The 15,018-nt window shown below is 52.1% G+C and overlaps 1 protein-coding gene across 1 annotated transcript in view; it reads right to left on the bottom strand.

The window, feature by feature from the left end:
• The window catches only part of LOC101528871 (cell adhesion molecule DSCAML1), an 88,258-nt gene that overhangs the window by 39,714 nt on the left and 33,526 nt on the right, over positions 1 to 15,018 (bottom strand). The window contains exons 9-11 of the mRNA XM_004585116.4: positions 9,130 to 9,329; positions 8,614 to 8,710; positions 7,990 to 8,118 (exon numbers count right to left, since the gene is read on the bottom strand). Of these exons, the coding sequence (XP_004585173.2) occupies positions 7,990 to 8,118; positions 8,614 to 8,710; positions 9,130 to 9,329 (426 nt within the window). The remainder of the gene's footprint in view (positions 1 to 7,989; positions 8,119 to 8,613; positions 8,711 to 9,129; positions 9,330 to 15,018) is intronic.

Below are 15,018 nucleotides of genomic sequence, written 5' to 3'. Positions count from 1 at the left end.
CGGGGCTAGGAATGGAACTCTGGCACTATGATGTGGGACCTGTGTGTCTTCAGCCCTGGACTTAACAACCCCTTCTCAAACCCAGAGTTCTTAACTAGATGTGTTTTTATTTTTTTAGAAATTTGAAAACTTAAAAGGGCCAAGCTTAAGGAAGCAAGCTGATAGCAGGGCTTAAAAATGTACCCAGCGCATGTCTGAATGCTACTTATTCGTTCTAATTTTTCTCTGCCTTTTAAATCCACAGTATTGTATCCTGAATATTTCTCAATAGACAAGATTAAAATTATACTCACTACAGCTTAATTTCTTTTTTTAAATTAATTTTTAATAATCTTACTTAGTTGATTAGGGAACAAAGTGTCAAGGGCTACAGGGTGAAAGTGGGTAATACCATTGTTTCCACACCAATATCATTTTACCCTATATCTGGGGTCAGGGAAAAAAAACAAAGGGAAAAGCCCCACCCAACCTCCCACCCATCCCAGGTCCCCAACAGGAGGCGCGCTCTGAGGGTCCTGCTCATACAGTTTTGATAGTTCATCAGTTCTGGATTGCTGCCAATCTCTCAGTTCCAATCGCAATGAATCCTATTCAGAATCCACTGGCTGACAGTCTCTTCATGGTTGGGGTTCTAAGATCAGCAGTTCAGTTGGAGGGATCTCCAAAGAAACTTCATCTGAGATGATCCCAGGCCTGATTCTTGTGCGAGTTTGCTAGTACAGAGTCCGACACAGTCCGTCACACCAATCAGCTTATGCTCATGCTGGTCGTTGGGATTGCTGGGTCAGTTCTGTTTCCAGTCCTGTCTTCCTCATGAACCAACGGGTGTTGTAGTCCAGTTCGATCCTGCCCACTTCATACTCGGTCCTCACGCAAATCAGTTGGAGCTGCAGCCTAGTTGGGGCGACTCCCCATGACCCCCACCAGTTCTGCCCCCTACCCTGGTTCCCATGCTTGCCAGTACGCACTGCAGGCTTGTCAAGTCTGTCCCACATCCTGTTTAGCTCTCGCAAGTGTCGATGGGCATTGAAGCCCAGCTCAACCCAACCAACCTACTATCCAGCCTACACACCTACTGGCAGGTGCCCTTCTGTCCAGCCACCCCTGCCCCTGTCCTGGTGTTCATGCTGTCCAATGAGAGTGGTAGCCCCGAAGGAAGTACAGCTTAATTTCTAACTCAGAAAAGAATCCTTGCATATCCTAGATAGTTTCTAAAATTCTTTTTTTTTTTCCCAAAGTGAATGCCTGGAAAATCAGGAAAATCATATGCCCCCCAGATTCTGGTTAACTGAGGTTTTTGTGTGTCTCCAAAATCCGACTCTGAGCTGAGCAGGCTCAGCATTTGCGAAGGGCACCGGCCCAACTCCCCATCTGTAGCTTTGCATTTAATTCTTTGGTTTCCTGAGCCAAAGGAACAAAATGACAGGCTTTTGAGGCTCTCTGTCTCACACACATACATTATTTTCCCCTTGGGTTTTGAAAACACCCCAACCACAGGTCACCCTGTGGTTGCAAGTTAAGCCAGCACTGCAAATACACAGGCACCTGCCTGCTGCAGGTACATCTTTGGTTTGGGATAAAACAGGCTCACAATGTGGAAGCAGGTGTTCACTTCTCTCTGCGGCATCCTGGGAGCCAGTGCCAGCACACAAATCACATTTCAGTTGTCCATGTTTATATGCGTGGGAGAGGGATCACAAGTCAGCACATTCATTTTTGATGAGCACAGGCAGGGAGGGGGAGGTGTTCAAGGGTGTGGCTGCACACAGACAGGCTTGGAGAGGAGGTACCACTATCACCACGCTCCTGGATGCTCCAAGTGCGGAGCAGGGGCAATTAGAATATCTGTCAGTTACCCCTCATGCCCTCCTCTGACAGCAGGGCAATGTCCCTTGACCTTTGAGGAGTGTTCAATGTTGGGATTGCTTCTTTCCACTCCAAACCCTGCCCCTACCACTCTGGTCCCCTGATAAATGTCTTGAGCTTTTTTATCTCTTGGGCATGATTTTCTTTCTCTGGACAGGTGTAATCCCCTCTGCCCTGCCACTAATGGTGAGAGTTCCTCCAGGGCCGTCTTAGCTTCTCCTCTTGTTCCCACTCCTGCTATCTATGATGCGACCATCAACAAAGATCATGGAAAAGTGGAATTAAAGGACATTTATTTTGGTTTATCATTTTGGGAAACCTCATGCATATTTTCCCATGACATGTATTTTCCACGAACTTCTGGAAGAGCCCCTGTTTATTTCCAGCCATGCGTTGATTAGCATCCAGCCTGGGCTGCTCCTTGAGCTCTAGACCTTTACAGGCTGTCTTTGCTTGATATCTCTCTCCTCTGTGATGTTTCAAAGTCATCTCCCACTCACCCAGTCCAGGACAGAGCTCTCCATCCCAGGTTTTGTCTCAGAATAGCACCACCCTCACGTGTGCCGATTCTTCCTGCTCTCTCTTTCTCCCTATCAAGTCTTGTGTATCCCAGCTAGCTCTTGGGTCTTGTCACATCTTTCCACTGCCTTCCGTATTTGAGGTCAAGCCACTTCCACCTTCCACCTGGACCAGAGGAATGACTTTCTGCCTGGCCTCCCAACAGGCACCCTGTGTGTGCTCCTTGCTCCCTTTCATCTCTCCTTCCCCAGAGCAGCCACCATTCATTATTTTGTATCTGTTTATTCATCTTCATTTGAGCAGGAGATAGAGGAGAGCTTCTGCTGGCCAGGTGGAAGCTGGGAGCTGGGAACTCAAGTCTGATCCCTCACGTGGGTGGCGGGGTCCCAACTACTTGAACTATCACTGCTGCCTCATGGGGTCTGCATGAACAGGAGGCTGGGATCCAATCCAGGCCCTTGGATATGGGATGCAGGTGTTCGAAGTGACATCTTGACCACTGCCTGCATGCCCGTCCAAGCACTCCTCATTTTACAAATAGGATGGAGCCCCTCCCTCTGCTGGGGCAGGCACTCCATCTGGGTGCAGGGAGTGGTCTGCCTGCCAACCCCTTGCATAAGGCTTCTCAGTAATTCTTTTTTGGGGTATTTTTAAAAGATTATTTATTTGTGTTTGAAAGGTAGATTTATAGAGAAGGAGAGAGAGCAAGAGATCTTCCATCTGTTGGTTCACTTCCCAAATGATTGAAGCCAGAGGCCAGAATCCAGAAGCTTCTTTTGGGCCTTCCATGTGGGTGCAGGGTTCCAAGGATTAAAGACATCCTCTGCCAATTTCCCAGGCCATATGCAGGGAACTGGATGGCAAGTGGAGCATCAGGAATTTGAATAGGTACCTTTATGGGGATGCTGGAGCCACAGAGGCTTAACCTACTATCTCAGGATGCTGGCCTCGGGGCAAATTTCTCAGCATGAACCAGGCCCTGCAGTGACACTCTTGCTGGCCATCCAGCCTTCTCTTTTGCTGTGTTATCTTTCTGACTCTCACAGCTTTTTGGCTCCTCTTCATCCCTCCTCTCCAGTCCTCACAGCTTCAGGGATCTCCATGTCTGCAACTTTGGTGATCTCCTCTACTTCGCACAGTGGGGCACTTAAAAGCCACTCTCGCTTTTGAACTCAGACCCACTGTTGTATATCGTACTGCAGACTTTGAGTTCCTCTGCACCTGGTCGTCACAATAAACATACTTTGCCTCTGCTTTCCTTGCCTGGCTCAGCTGCCAACCACAGGGAGGTGGGGGAAGGAAGTTTCCAGGGAGTAGCCCCTCCTTTTCTGCTTCTGTCAGTCGATTGCAGGTGGATTTGATCTTGTGTTCCCAAATCATCTTTGATGTTGGCACAAAACAGCTCTCTCCCTACAACTCTCCCAGGTTAATGCATCCGAGTCGAGTTTAGAGGTCTCTGGCTGATTTTTCCCACTTGATCACTGCCATCTCCCTGACCCCCAAGCACAACTAAAATCGGGGGCCCCAATTTTCTATCCTTCCCTTCCCATCCAGTGCTCTCAGAGCACCAAGTTGGCTTTGGCTAATATTGTCTCTTTTAATATTCCCTTTCATATAAGCCTGGCTTACCCAGATTAACATATTTCATTAAGGGCTCTCTCTCCCTCTTTTCTTCATCAAAGGGCTTATGATGCAAAATATTCTTCTTAAAAAATAAAAAAAAAAGCAAGAAAGCAGCTGGGGAGATGTTGGTGCCTTCTGCTCTGTGGGCTGCTTGCTGGGAGGGGCTGGGAGGCTCTGGTTTCAGGACAGACACATAACAGCGGAGGGGTGCAACTTGGAGGAACGCCACATCTGGGCGTGTAGCCGCCTGTGCTGTGCAGTGTGCATCTCTGCCTGGCGTGGTGGCTCTGTGCCCCCCATGGCAGCATGGAGAGGAGGCGCACTGGGCCACACAGGCGGTTTGCTACATCCTAGCATACCAGTCCCTCTCACAGGACGATATGCCACCTGTGCTGGCTTTCCCTCACCCCCACACAGTCCTTGACCATTCCTCCCTCCAACTCGCCATCCCCCCACCCTCTTGGCACCATACGGCTGCCTCCAGGGCTTGGAGGATCGTCCTCAAAGAGTCCATTCCTGTTTCCTGCTTGGCAAAGAGGGGGCGAAATGTGGTGTCTGCATTTTCAAATCTGCACAGCGCCATCTGATAGATTTGTGTGGACGGTGCTATTTATCATTCAGCATTCATGTATTATTACTCCGCTGCCTGGGGCCAGGAGAAGTCAGCATGAGTGGGATGGCTTGGAAAGGGCAGACTTGGTAATTTCCCTTGGAAAATTAGCAGGATGAGCAACACGGCACAAACCAGGCAAGGGCATGTGGTGATAGGGTGTGTGTGTGTGTGTGTGTGTGTGTGTGTGTGTGTGTGTGTCTGTAAAAAGGAGCTGGGAGCAGATGGTCAGGAGCCAGGCTGGGCAGAGGCTGGAACTGAGGGGAGAGAGGGACGCATGGAAGGTTCCCACAGGCTAGGCAACATGCCAGACCCTTCCATGCATATTATCATGCTCACCTACGGAAATGTCATTGTCTCCACTTTAAAGATAGAGAGGCCCAAAGATGCTCAGTATTGGTAACCTGGCTCTTGACACTTACTCCACCCAGGTCACATGCAGGGAGGGTGGTTGTCACCTCCATTGGGATACAGGTGCAGAAAGACGGACCTGGATGTACATCTATGCACATGTATCCCTCCTCCTTCTCTCGAGTCCGCCTTCTGTTCCCTTGGGTATCTCTGCCAGCCATCACGTAGTACAGTTTGTGGCACATTATACTTGGTGAGCTAGTGCTTGGTCATGGTTCTGAAAGTGTGTATGCATTTGTGTGTGTGTATGTGTGTGTGCCATGTGTGTTTTCACTCTCATCACATTGGAGGCTGCAGGGCCAACATTCTGTCTCCTGCTTCTTCTCCTTTCCCCACCACATGGCTAGGGCATGGTTTTGCAAGATTGGCAGGCAGTGCAGGGGGCTGACTGACAGTCACACATATTTCAGTCTGCACAAGCCCTCCTCTAAGGACTCTGAACTGCTGCAGGATGTGTTTGAGTCACAGTGGGGAGAGGGGTTAACCTTTACCTTGGGTCCCTTGCAGAGCCATGCTAGATGCTTTCCTTTTCATCCTGGGAACGACCCTGTGAATCAAGCATTACCGTTCCCACTTCCCAGGTGGGTGTGGGAGCTGTGCTCCAGGACTCAACCCACTTCCAATGACAGTGTCTGCAGCCATCATGGGGCTGCTGTCCCTGAACACAGGATGTGACAAGGGTCTCACCTAAAGGTGGTGGAGAGGACTGACTGCCTTCCCTGCTCTCTGGATTCTGTGACTGACACCCTTAAAGGTGCAAAGCCCTTGGTGGGAGAAAATCTGAGGTGGAGCTTCCGGCATCTGTCCCTGTGCTTTGCCTGTCCTCCTGACTTTCCTGGCTCTGGGGGGTGGGGAGCATGGCAGTTCCTCTTCTTGCAGGGAGGAGGACCTGGATGTGCTCTGACAGCAGCTTTCCCCCTGCCCACCTCTGATTGTGCATTGCATGTTCCAGATGGGAGAGGGTCTCAGCATCGCCCTGCCAGGCAGTGCCCAGGGCAAAGGCTGCCACAGTGGTCAATGGAGGGGGCAGACCCATGGGCGGCAGGGGGTGTGGATACGAGAGCAACAGCCCAGGAATCCACTCCTCTCCACAGATGTGAGCCCATCAGGGAGATGCAACAGGCACTGCTGTATGCACACGTTGGCCTCTCGTCACCCTTCCTGCCTGCTCCTAGCAGCAGCTTGTGCCCAGCCCCAGGGAGCCCTGCCTCCTCTCTGCACCCTTGGCCTCATCTTCTCTCCCCACATGTTGTATGACATCCTTGCTCATCTCCAGGACACCAGCCTCTCCCATGCATACCCACTCTTCTGCCATGGTGCCATGTTGCTCAGCCTTGGCTCTTCATAACCCCAAGGTCTCCCTCCTAACCTTGCCCAGGGAGTGCGTGTGTGAAGCCTGTGCTAGAGCAGGGGCCTCTCCCTGGAGTGCCATGTGTCCTTGCTTGGCCTCTGCCCTTCCCTTGCCCACGAGCTCTTGGCTTGTCACCTGTTAGTCTCTAAGCCCTGGCTCAGTGCAGTATCTCTCAGGGATTTGGGAGGTGCTTGTGCTAACCACACCTCCTGTAAGCTTCTGAGAGTTACCTGCACACTGTAGGCAGCTGCAGCAAAGACAACACTGGGGCAGGCATTGATTCCAGTGCTTAAGATGCTATTTAAGACATCCATGCTCCACAGACAGTCCTTGGGTTCAAGTCTCAGTTCCAATTCCTGACTCCAGCTGCCTGCTAATGCACATCCTGGGAGACAGCTCAAGCACTCAGGTCTCATCATGTGGGAGAGTGGACTGAGCTGCTGGCTCCTAGCCTTAACTGGCCCACCTTGGCAGCGGTGAGCATCTAGTGAATGAATCAGCAGACGGAAGATTTTTGTACCTTTCAAAAAATTCTTTAACCCCTCCCCCAAACCCTAAAGTCACAAGTTGATTGTATCATGAAGGTGGAAACTTGGTCCAGTTATGGTGTCTGGGAAGAAGGCCTGGTGGGAATTCCTTAGGTCACTGATGTACCCTGGGAAAGTTGTTCTCTTGAGGTTTGGTGGCTCCTCCTCAGCAGGGCCCAGCTGCTCTCTCTGTGTTTCTGGCAGCAATGAACACGTGTGCTCTGTCATTGCCATGTGAGCACATATGCTCCTCCATCATCGTGAACACGTGTGCTTCACTCGCGACATCCACTGCCAGCACAGGGCCCAAATCAATAGGGGTGCCTGTCTTGGACTTGAACTCCCAGAACTGTGGGCCAAACTAAACCTCTCCTTCTTTCATGAATAGTTTGTGTCACACACTTTATTGTAGTGACAAGTCTACTAATATCACATTGAATCCAAAAGGCACACAAAGATCTTGACTGGGAGGTAGATTTTCTTTTTCTTTCTACCCTGAAGCCTCCCCCCAGCATCTTGACTCTTTGGAAGACCCCCTCCTTGCCTGATTGTGGAACTCTCAGCTGGCTCCCCAGATACTGAGTGCCCCTTAATCACTCTGCCTCACAGCGCCCCTGTGGGACCAGCTAGGGCTTGAGAAGGCAGCTCTGGGTAAGGTCCCAAGAAAAGTAAACTCAGCTCCAAAATCTTCCAGAACCCTCTGCCTGCAGGGACCCATTCTTAGGAAGGACCAGTTCTTGGACCATCAGTCATCCTCATTGTCCCAAACCAGGAGCACCGGGCTGGGCAATGATGCCTCTGTCTCCCAAAGAAGGCCAGACCCTGGGCTCAACTGCTTTATATTTGACTACCCTTGAGGACCTGGGTCTAGGGAACAGGAGCTGACAGCCCTCTGCATCCACTGGGGCCCCTCAGGCTGAGACCCTAACCTGTCAGTGTCCCTCCCTTTGGAAACCAGAGGTGCTGGAAGCTGCTTTAGCAGGGTATCTCCCCAGGGGCTGTCCCAGTTGAAGCACACGAGCAGGGTACACAGTGCGAAGCCCATGCTGGCCATGCCCTCCCCCTCCCACCCGGACACCCACCTGATTTATTCTTGTACTCAATGTCGAAGCCCGTGATGATGCTGTTCCCGTCGAATCTCTGGGTCCAGCGTAGGTTCATGCTCCGGGCCTTCACCTCCCGGATCTCCAGCTCTGGGGGATCTGGGGGCTCTGGGGCATTGCAGGAGAGGGGCAGTAGTGAGACTGAGCAGGGGACTTGCTGTCCACTTGTGGTCTTACCTAAGATACCCTGCAACACCCAACTCTTGGCTTGCTCTTTCTTGCATGGCCTGGGAGAGGGCATGTCCCTGCATGGGGACTCCTTGGAGCTGGTGGCCTGCGCTCCTCCCATGTAAAGCTGCTGGTGTTCCTGGCCTGCCTTTCCTCTCTGCACCACTCCCAGACCCAAGGGACCCAGGAAGGCTCTGCTATCCTCAACCCCTCCACCCTCTGGACCTGGCTGCAATGCACTCTGTAGGGACATAGTTACTGCAAACTGCTGTTGTGCCAAGTGGGACTGGGAGAGCCAGCATCTCCACTCAGGAATGCCAAGGGAGGCCTTCTCTGGCTATGCTCATGGGGTGGGAACCAAGCCCCTGCTGCAGGAGACGGAAGTAGCTGTGGGCCACTGGCGCCCTGGGAAATGGGTCAGGGCAGGGCAAGTACCTTGCACAGTGAGTTGGATCAAACCCCGATCTTCCCCGTATGAGTTGATGGCGTGGCAGCTGAAGAACACAGAGTCCCCTCGGTCAGCTGGCTTGAGCTAGAAGTAGCCAGCAGGGACAGAGAGGGGAAGATGGGGAGGGGGAGAGCTTTTAGAGTTGGTCAAGCAAGTGGGATCATTCCAGGGGAGTCCTCAAGCCAATACATTTGGGACAGAACCCAGGGGGTTCTGTCCAGGGCTTCTTATCCTGGAGTGTCCCCAGGATGAAAGGATGGGGGCAAGCAGGAGGGAGAGAGGAGCCCACAGATTCCAGAAAGGAAGGAGGAGTTGTCATAATGAGACTGTGATTACTTATTACAAAACAGACATAGCTGGGGAAGGGAGGCTGCTTCTGGGGTGCAGGGAGGGGCTCCCAGGCTCCCCGTTTCCTCCTTTGGGTGCAAACATCATGGCTACGGGCTCTCTATCCCTGAGGGGCACTGGAGGTGGAAACCCCCAGGCTCAGGGTGGGCACTCACCTTCAGCGTGGACACCACCTCATCGCCGTTGTCCTTGGTGGCGATGGCATACCGCATGACGCGATCGGGGTCAATGACAGTGTCCCCCTTCTCCCAGCGGATGATGATGGGTCGCTCACCGCGCGCTGTGCAGTTCAGCTCCTTGGCCTGGCCCTTGATGGCAATGGTTGTGTTGGGGTGAGATGTGATCATGGCTGGGACTGCAGGGAGGAGGAGCAGGTGACAGTGAGGAGGGGGAGGCCCCAAGAGAGAGTGCAACAAGGGTGGGGGCAGATGGTATGTGGAGCCCCCAGGATCTGCCTCCTCTTGCTGTCTCCCGATTCACGTGATCTGGCCATGTCCACCCAGTTTCTCAATGTTCTCACATATATAACATACAGATATGTTGAAACATATATACATACATATACACACACACACACATATTTGCATCACCATATTAAACACTTTCAACAGTATGCTTTCCATATATTCCATACATTTCCATATATTCTATCACATATTGATACCTGTTTATCTTTGTTACACTTAAAAAAAAAGACTTATTTTTATTTGAAAGGTGGAACAAAGAGAATCTACTAGCCCACTGGTTCACTCCCCAGTTGGGTGCAACATCCAGGCCTGGGTCTGGCTAAAGGCAGGAACACAGAGCTCTTTCTGGGTCTTTCACTTGGGTGGCAGGGGCACAAGCATTTTGACCATCATTTGTTGTTTTCCCAGACACATTAGCAGGAAGTTGGATGAGAAGTGGAGCAGGTGGGACTTAAACCAATGTCCATACGGGATGCCAGCATTGCAGCAAGTTGCTTAACTCACAGTGCCACAATGTCACCCCCTCCTTTATCAATCCTTACAGAGTCAGGTCCAGTGCTGGTCTTTCAGTTTCTGTCAGTTTGTTGCAATCTTGTGATAGTGCGCATGAGTGATATTTTGAGATGTCACCACCAAACGCATTATGATGTGAAAATGCCTGTGGATTTCTATGGGTGATGATTGCAGGAACAGCATGGCTGTGTTTGTGTCTTGTGTTCGGAATGGAAGGGAATGCTACCTTTTAGTTAGACATTAGTGAGGGAAAGTGTGTTTTTCTCTCCACCTGAATCCATGGACTCCTCTTCCCCTGAGTCCTATCCACGGTCCTCCTGGGGGTCCCTGCACCCCAGCTGAGCACCCTATTCCAAAGTCTGGGCCCCTGTGCTGCTTTCACAAAAACAAGCTGTGGCTTGTTTTTCCCCCATTCCTTCAAACCAAACACAATCACTGCCCTAGATGGCCCCATCCTAATCAAAACCTCCCAGCAGTGCAAGCAGCACTCACCCATTGCCAACCTCAGCAGGTCCCCATGCAGCCGTCCTCAGGAGAGCCCTCTTATGCCTGATAGACACCTGCTAGTCACCAGCCCTGCCTCTGAAGGATGTGAGGAGCGGTGGGAAGATGGGCACCTGAGAAACTCTATCCCCTTTCTACTCCATCACATATAACAGAGACCTGGAGCACTTAAGGATTGCGAGGCACTGGGCTGGGGCCATCATGAGCATGACCTTGGGTGATGAACATGGCACCAGGACAGAGTCCTTGCCTTCTGGTAGGAAGGGGAACAAAGATCCCTGAGTCAGCAACACGGATCCATGAAGTATTCCCCGGGGTCTGGAGGAGTGGTTAAGGAAACAAGACCTCCAGCAGAATGGTACCTGGGAATCCCAGTGGCTCCAGCAAGTGCTTGCTCATGAAGGCTGGCCCGTGCCAGACTTTACACCAGGTTCTCTTGCTGCTGGTGAGCAGGATAGACATGGTTGGGGCCCTGAGGACTTGCACTCCAGTGGGAAGCAGAGTTAGCAAGGCCAGAGCAGCAGGCCCTGTGCTGGGAGAATGGTGCTAGGACAGCAGAGCAAGGACACGGAGCAGTGCAGCCGTATTGGCCAAGCTACCTGCAGCACGGGTCTCAGAAACATCAGTGCAGTGAGGACTTTCTTCATCCCTCTCTTGTCCTTTCCACCTTTCTGGGAAAACTGACTTCTCCATGGCCTCTGCCCAAGGGAGGGCTGCCCAATAGCTATCTTAGAGTACACAAGTCAGGTGGGGCTTGGCCTGTTTGGACAACCCTGTATGAAGGTTGACCCTAAAACCTGCCCACGTCTATCTCCGGTTGATCAGTTGGCCCTCTCTCCTGGCCTGTGTCCTCAGGTGCTCTCTCTTGCTCTACTGAAAGATCTGCTCATGCCCAGTACTTCCAGCAAACTCCCCAGGGACAGCTAACTTTTATGGGCAAGTAAGCCTTCAATGCAAGGCAGGATGTCACCAGGGAGCTGTAATGGCATGACCTGAGACACCAGTGAGTAGCTACAGGCACATTCGGAACAGGTGTCAAGGCGGGGAGAGGGAGAGCAGCCGAAAGAAGGCTGGTTCCCTGAGGTCACATCACACAGTTAGCCACCTTCTTGGTTCGTATCTGCTCCTACAGGCATTGATGCTAAGGCCAGCCCTGGCCCCAGGGCCCCTGCTTAGCATCTTAGCAGGTTCCTCAGCTTCAGCTCATCAAATAATGGAGCAGATAAATTTTATAATGCATGGCACTACACCAGCACATACAATAAAATACGAAAGACAAATAACGAGGTGCAAGTTATAATGAAGCAAAAGCCTGCAGTCAGAGACATCCGAGTATGAATTATTGACTAAGGTTTTACACTTTCAAGGATGTGCTGAGGAATATTTTTCCATCAAAGATTTGCATAATTCACTCGCATAAACCTGGGTGGAATACAGAGTGAGCTGTTACATCAACAAGTCGGGCTTCGCACTGCGGATGCTTCCATTTTTCATGTGAGGATTGAAAAGCTGGGTGTGGGGCAGAGGCACGAGGAGGCCTTCCTGCGGGAGGAGTCTTGGTCCTTAGGGGAAGTGGGAGGATTGGGAGGATATTCATGCAGAGGTATGAGTGTGCATGTGTGTGGGGTGGGCAGAGGGTGGAGTCAAGCCTCAGCACAGTCAGGGTCTGGGGAGAGGTGGGGGAAGGAAGAGTCTGCAGCTATATCAAGTGGGTGGGGACCAGTGGGCTCTGGGCACCCCCCTGGCTGGGTGCCACCTGGTGCCAGGAGCCACAGCTTGGTCAGTGGAGCAGGGACCGGGTTTCAGACTTCACTTGTCCCTGAGGTTATGTCTTTGGGCACAGTGCACAGTCTGTGTGCCTGTAGATGCTGTTCCTTCTTCAGGACGCTTGCTTGCCAGTCAAAACTGAGGAGGGCAGTCAGAGGTCCTGGCCCACTCAATAATCTTGACCAAAAGCCACACCCTCCAACAAGCTGGCTGATATTTACATTAAAAAAATGATTTATTTGTAGGGTGATGTGGGAGAGGGAGGGTAGAGCAGGAGTGAAGGGGAGATAGTGCTTCCATCTGCTGGTTCATTCCCAATGTCCATAATGGCCAGGACTGGACCAGGCCAAAGCTGGGAGCCAGGAACTCAATCCAGGTGGCCCATGTGGGTGGTGGGAACCCAATTACTGAGCTGACATCACTGCCTCCCAGGGCTTGCCTTGGCAGAAAACTGCTTCTGGGGATCAAAGCCTGGGTCCTCTGGTAGCAGCATCTTGTACACTAGGGCAAATGTCTGTCCCAGCTGTCATGAGACAATGCAGTGCCCTCTGCATAACCCGGAGCTCAGGGGTAGCTGTGGAAGGGTTCTCTGTGGAGAGGAGGAGGAGTGTTGGGAAGGCTTGGTCTATCACATCTGTCAAGTTCTGAGAGACTTGTGGTGCAGTTAGCAAGATAAAATGAGTGCACGGGTGTACGATGTCTGCCATGCAGTGGCTGCTTGGGAAACCTGGATTCTGGACCTGCCTCCCACAAAGGCTCTCGTGTCCCTCTCCTGCCTCCAGGAAGGCATCAGCTAAGTTCATGGGCGTCCAGTTCCTGCAGGAAGATGTTATCGCCCAGGGTCACAGAACCCTAGAACCTGGGGCACCTGCACTGCTAATAGCAGTATCTGACCACAGATGGAGAAGGGCAGGGCTGCCCACACAGGAGGACACCGGAACGGTGATCAGTAAGGCAACCCTGGGAGAATGAGTCCCCAGTCTTGTTTTTTTGTTTTTTTTTAAAGTTTGAGACAGAAAGAGAGAAAGCTCCCATCTGAGGGTTCATCTCCCAGGTATCCACAATAACCAAGACCAAAGCCAGGGGCTGCTTCCATCCAGCTCTCTAGTGTGGGCAGCAGGAACCCAGTTACTTGGGCCCTCAACTGTTGCCTCCCAGGGTCTGTATGTGCAAGAAGCTGGAGTCAGGACTTGAACCCAAGGGACTCCGATGTGAGATGTGGGCCTAACTAGCTGTTGGTGGTTGAAGCACTAGGCCTAATACCTGTACCTCCCCCAGTACTCAGGCTACCCATCCAACCTTACATCTTGTTCAAGGAGCTCTGATTGACAGAGGACTTTGACAAACTTGATTGTAGCCAGGAGGAGGGGCAGGCTTCAGTTCTCCTGGGAACTGGGAACACGTGGCTCATAGGGAGCAGGGATGGCATGACACAGAGGGGCAGAGGCCCCCTACCAAGAGGCTGTTCAGGGAAAGGGCTACGGTGGGAGACCACAAGCTGCCCACACTACAGGAGGACAAGCAAGGGCACCATGCTAGAGAAGAGTCCAACACACCTGGGTCTAGGTGGTCTGTCTTTGGGTCTGGGTGAGAGAGAGAATGAAAAGAGAGAGAGAGAGAGAGATGGGCTGGGCAATCAGCTCGCTGTATAGGGAGGCAAGTCTCTGACTCAGTAACCGTCTCCTTGCCTGGAGGGCTCAAAGCTCCTTGTGCTGGGTGAGAGGCAAGGAGTGTTCCTTCCCCTCTTCTCCCTGCCCTGCACACTCCCGTAGCCAACGCCAGAGCAGAGCACTCTGTCACATGCCCTCCTGCAGGCTCTGCCCCCTTGGGCCCTCCTTTGCCCACAAAACAGCCACATTGCTTCTGTGTGGACCACAAGGTCTCCCTGCTCCACTGGATGACAGTGGTAGGCACCACAACCCATTCCCTCCACTCCATAGAGGGAATATCGGAGGCCCAGAGGGTGTTCTGGGTTACAGTCCCCTACCTGCAGTGACCCACAGTGCCTGCTCTGGCCCGCTCCCCACCCAACATACATGGAGGTAGTGTCACAATGACAGTCACCATCCTAACCCAGGTTATCTCATAACCCACACACAGTTTCACACATCCACACACTCAGATGTGATGACTGGATGGTGCTGTTCACGCACAATTGCCCATGCGGCCACAGGAGGCAGTGCCCACTCCCTCCACATGCACACACTTTGATGGGTCCCTGGTGTTGAGAGCCCCCTGGGTCCCGACAGCAATCTAAGCTCCCTGCACAGATGAACTCACGTCAGGTAGGCGCTATGCTTAGTCCCCAGCTCCAAAGGCCATGTCTTGAGCTCTCTGGACCAAGTACTGTGACCTCCCACGTGTTCACATGTGCTTGACGCAGCAGGCACTGAACTGGGTGTGCTTGCCTCTCAGCTCATCGTTCAGTAATTTCTCTCTTCAACAACCACTAATTACGTTTTATTATGCCCATTTTTTCAGATGAGGAAACTGAGGCTTCCAGAAGACTGCTTTTTCTTCAAGAGTTGCCTCATGCCATCTACCATCCTGTTGCCCTTGCACAGGGGATAGAAGTTGACCTCTCTGTGGAGGAGCTGTCTCAGCAGGAGACTCCTAGAGCAGGCAGGTGGGGGGTCAGGGGCTGCAGCTCTAGGGGTGTAGGCACGGGGGAAGGGCCTGAGCCCCCTGTGACAGAGTGCTGCACAGAGAGGGTGGGGGCTATAATATGCTAAAGCCCCTCTTCCCATTCTCCCTCCTTCCCCCATGGAGTTCATAAACAGCCATTGGGCATCA

Source organism: Ochotona princeps, chromosome 4, assembly GCF_030435755.1.
Source record: "Ochotona princeps isolate mOchPri1 chromosome 4, mOchPri1.hap1, whole genome shotgun sequence".
NCBI classification, from domain to species: domain Eukaryota; kingdom Metazoa; phylum Chordata; class Mammalia; order Lagomorpha; family Ochotonidae; genus Ochotona; species Ochotona princeps.
Note: the sequence above shows the minus strand (reverse complement) of the source record. Positions and strands in the feature narration are given on the sequence as shown.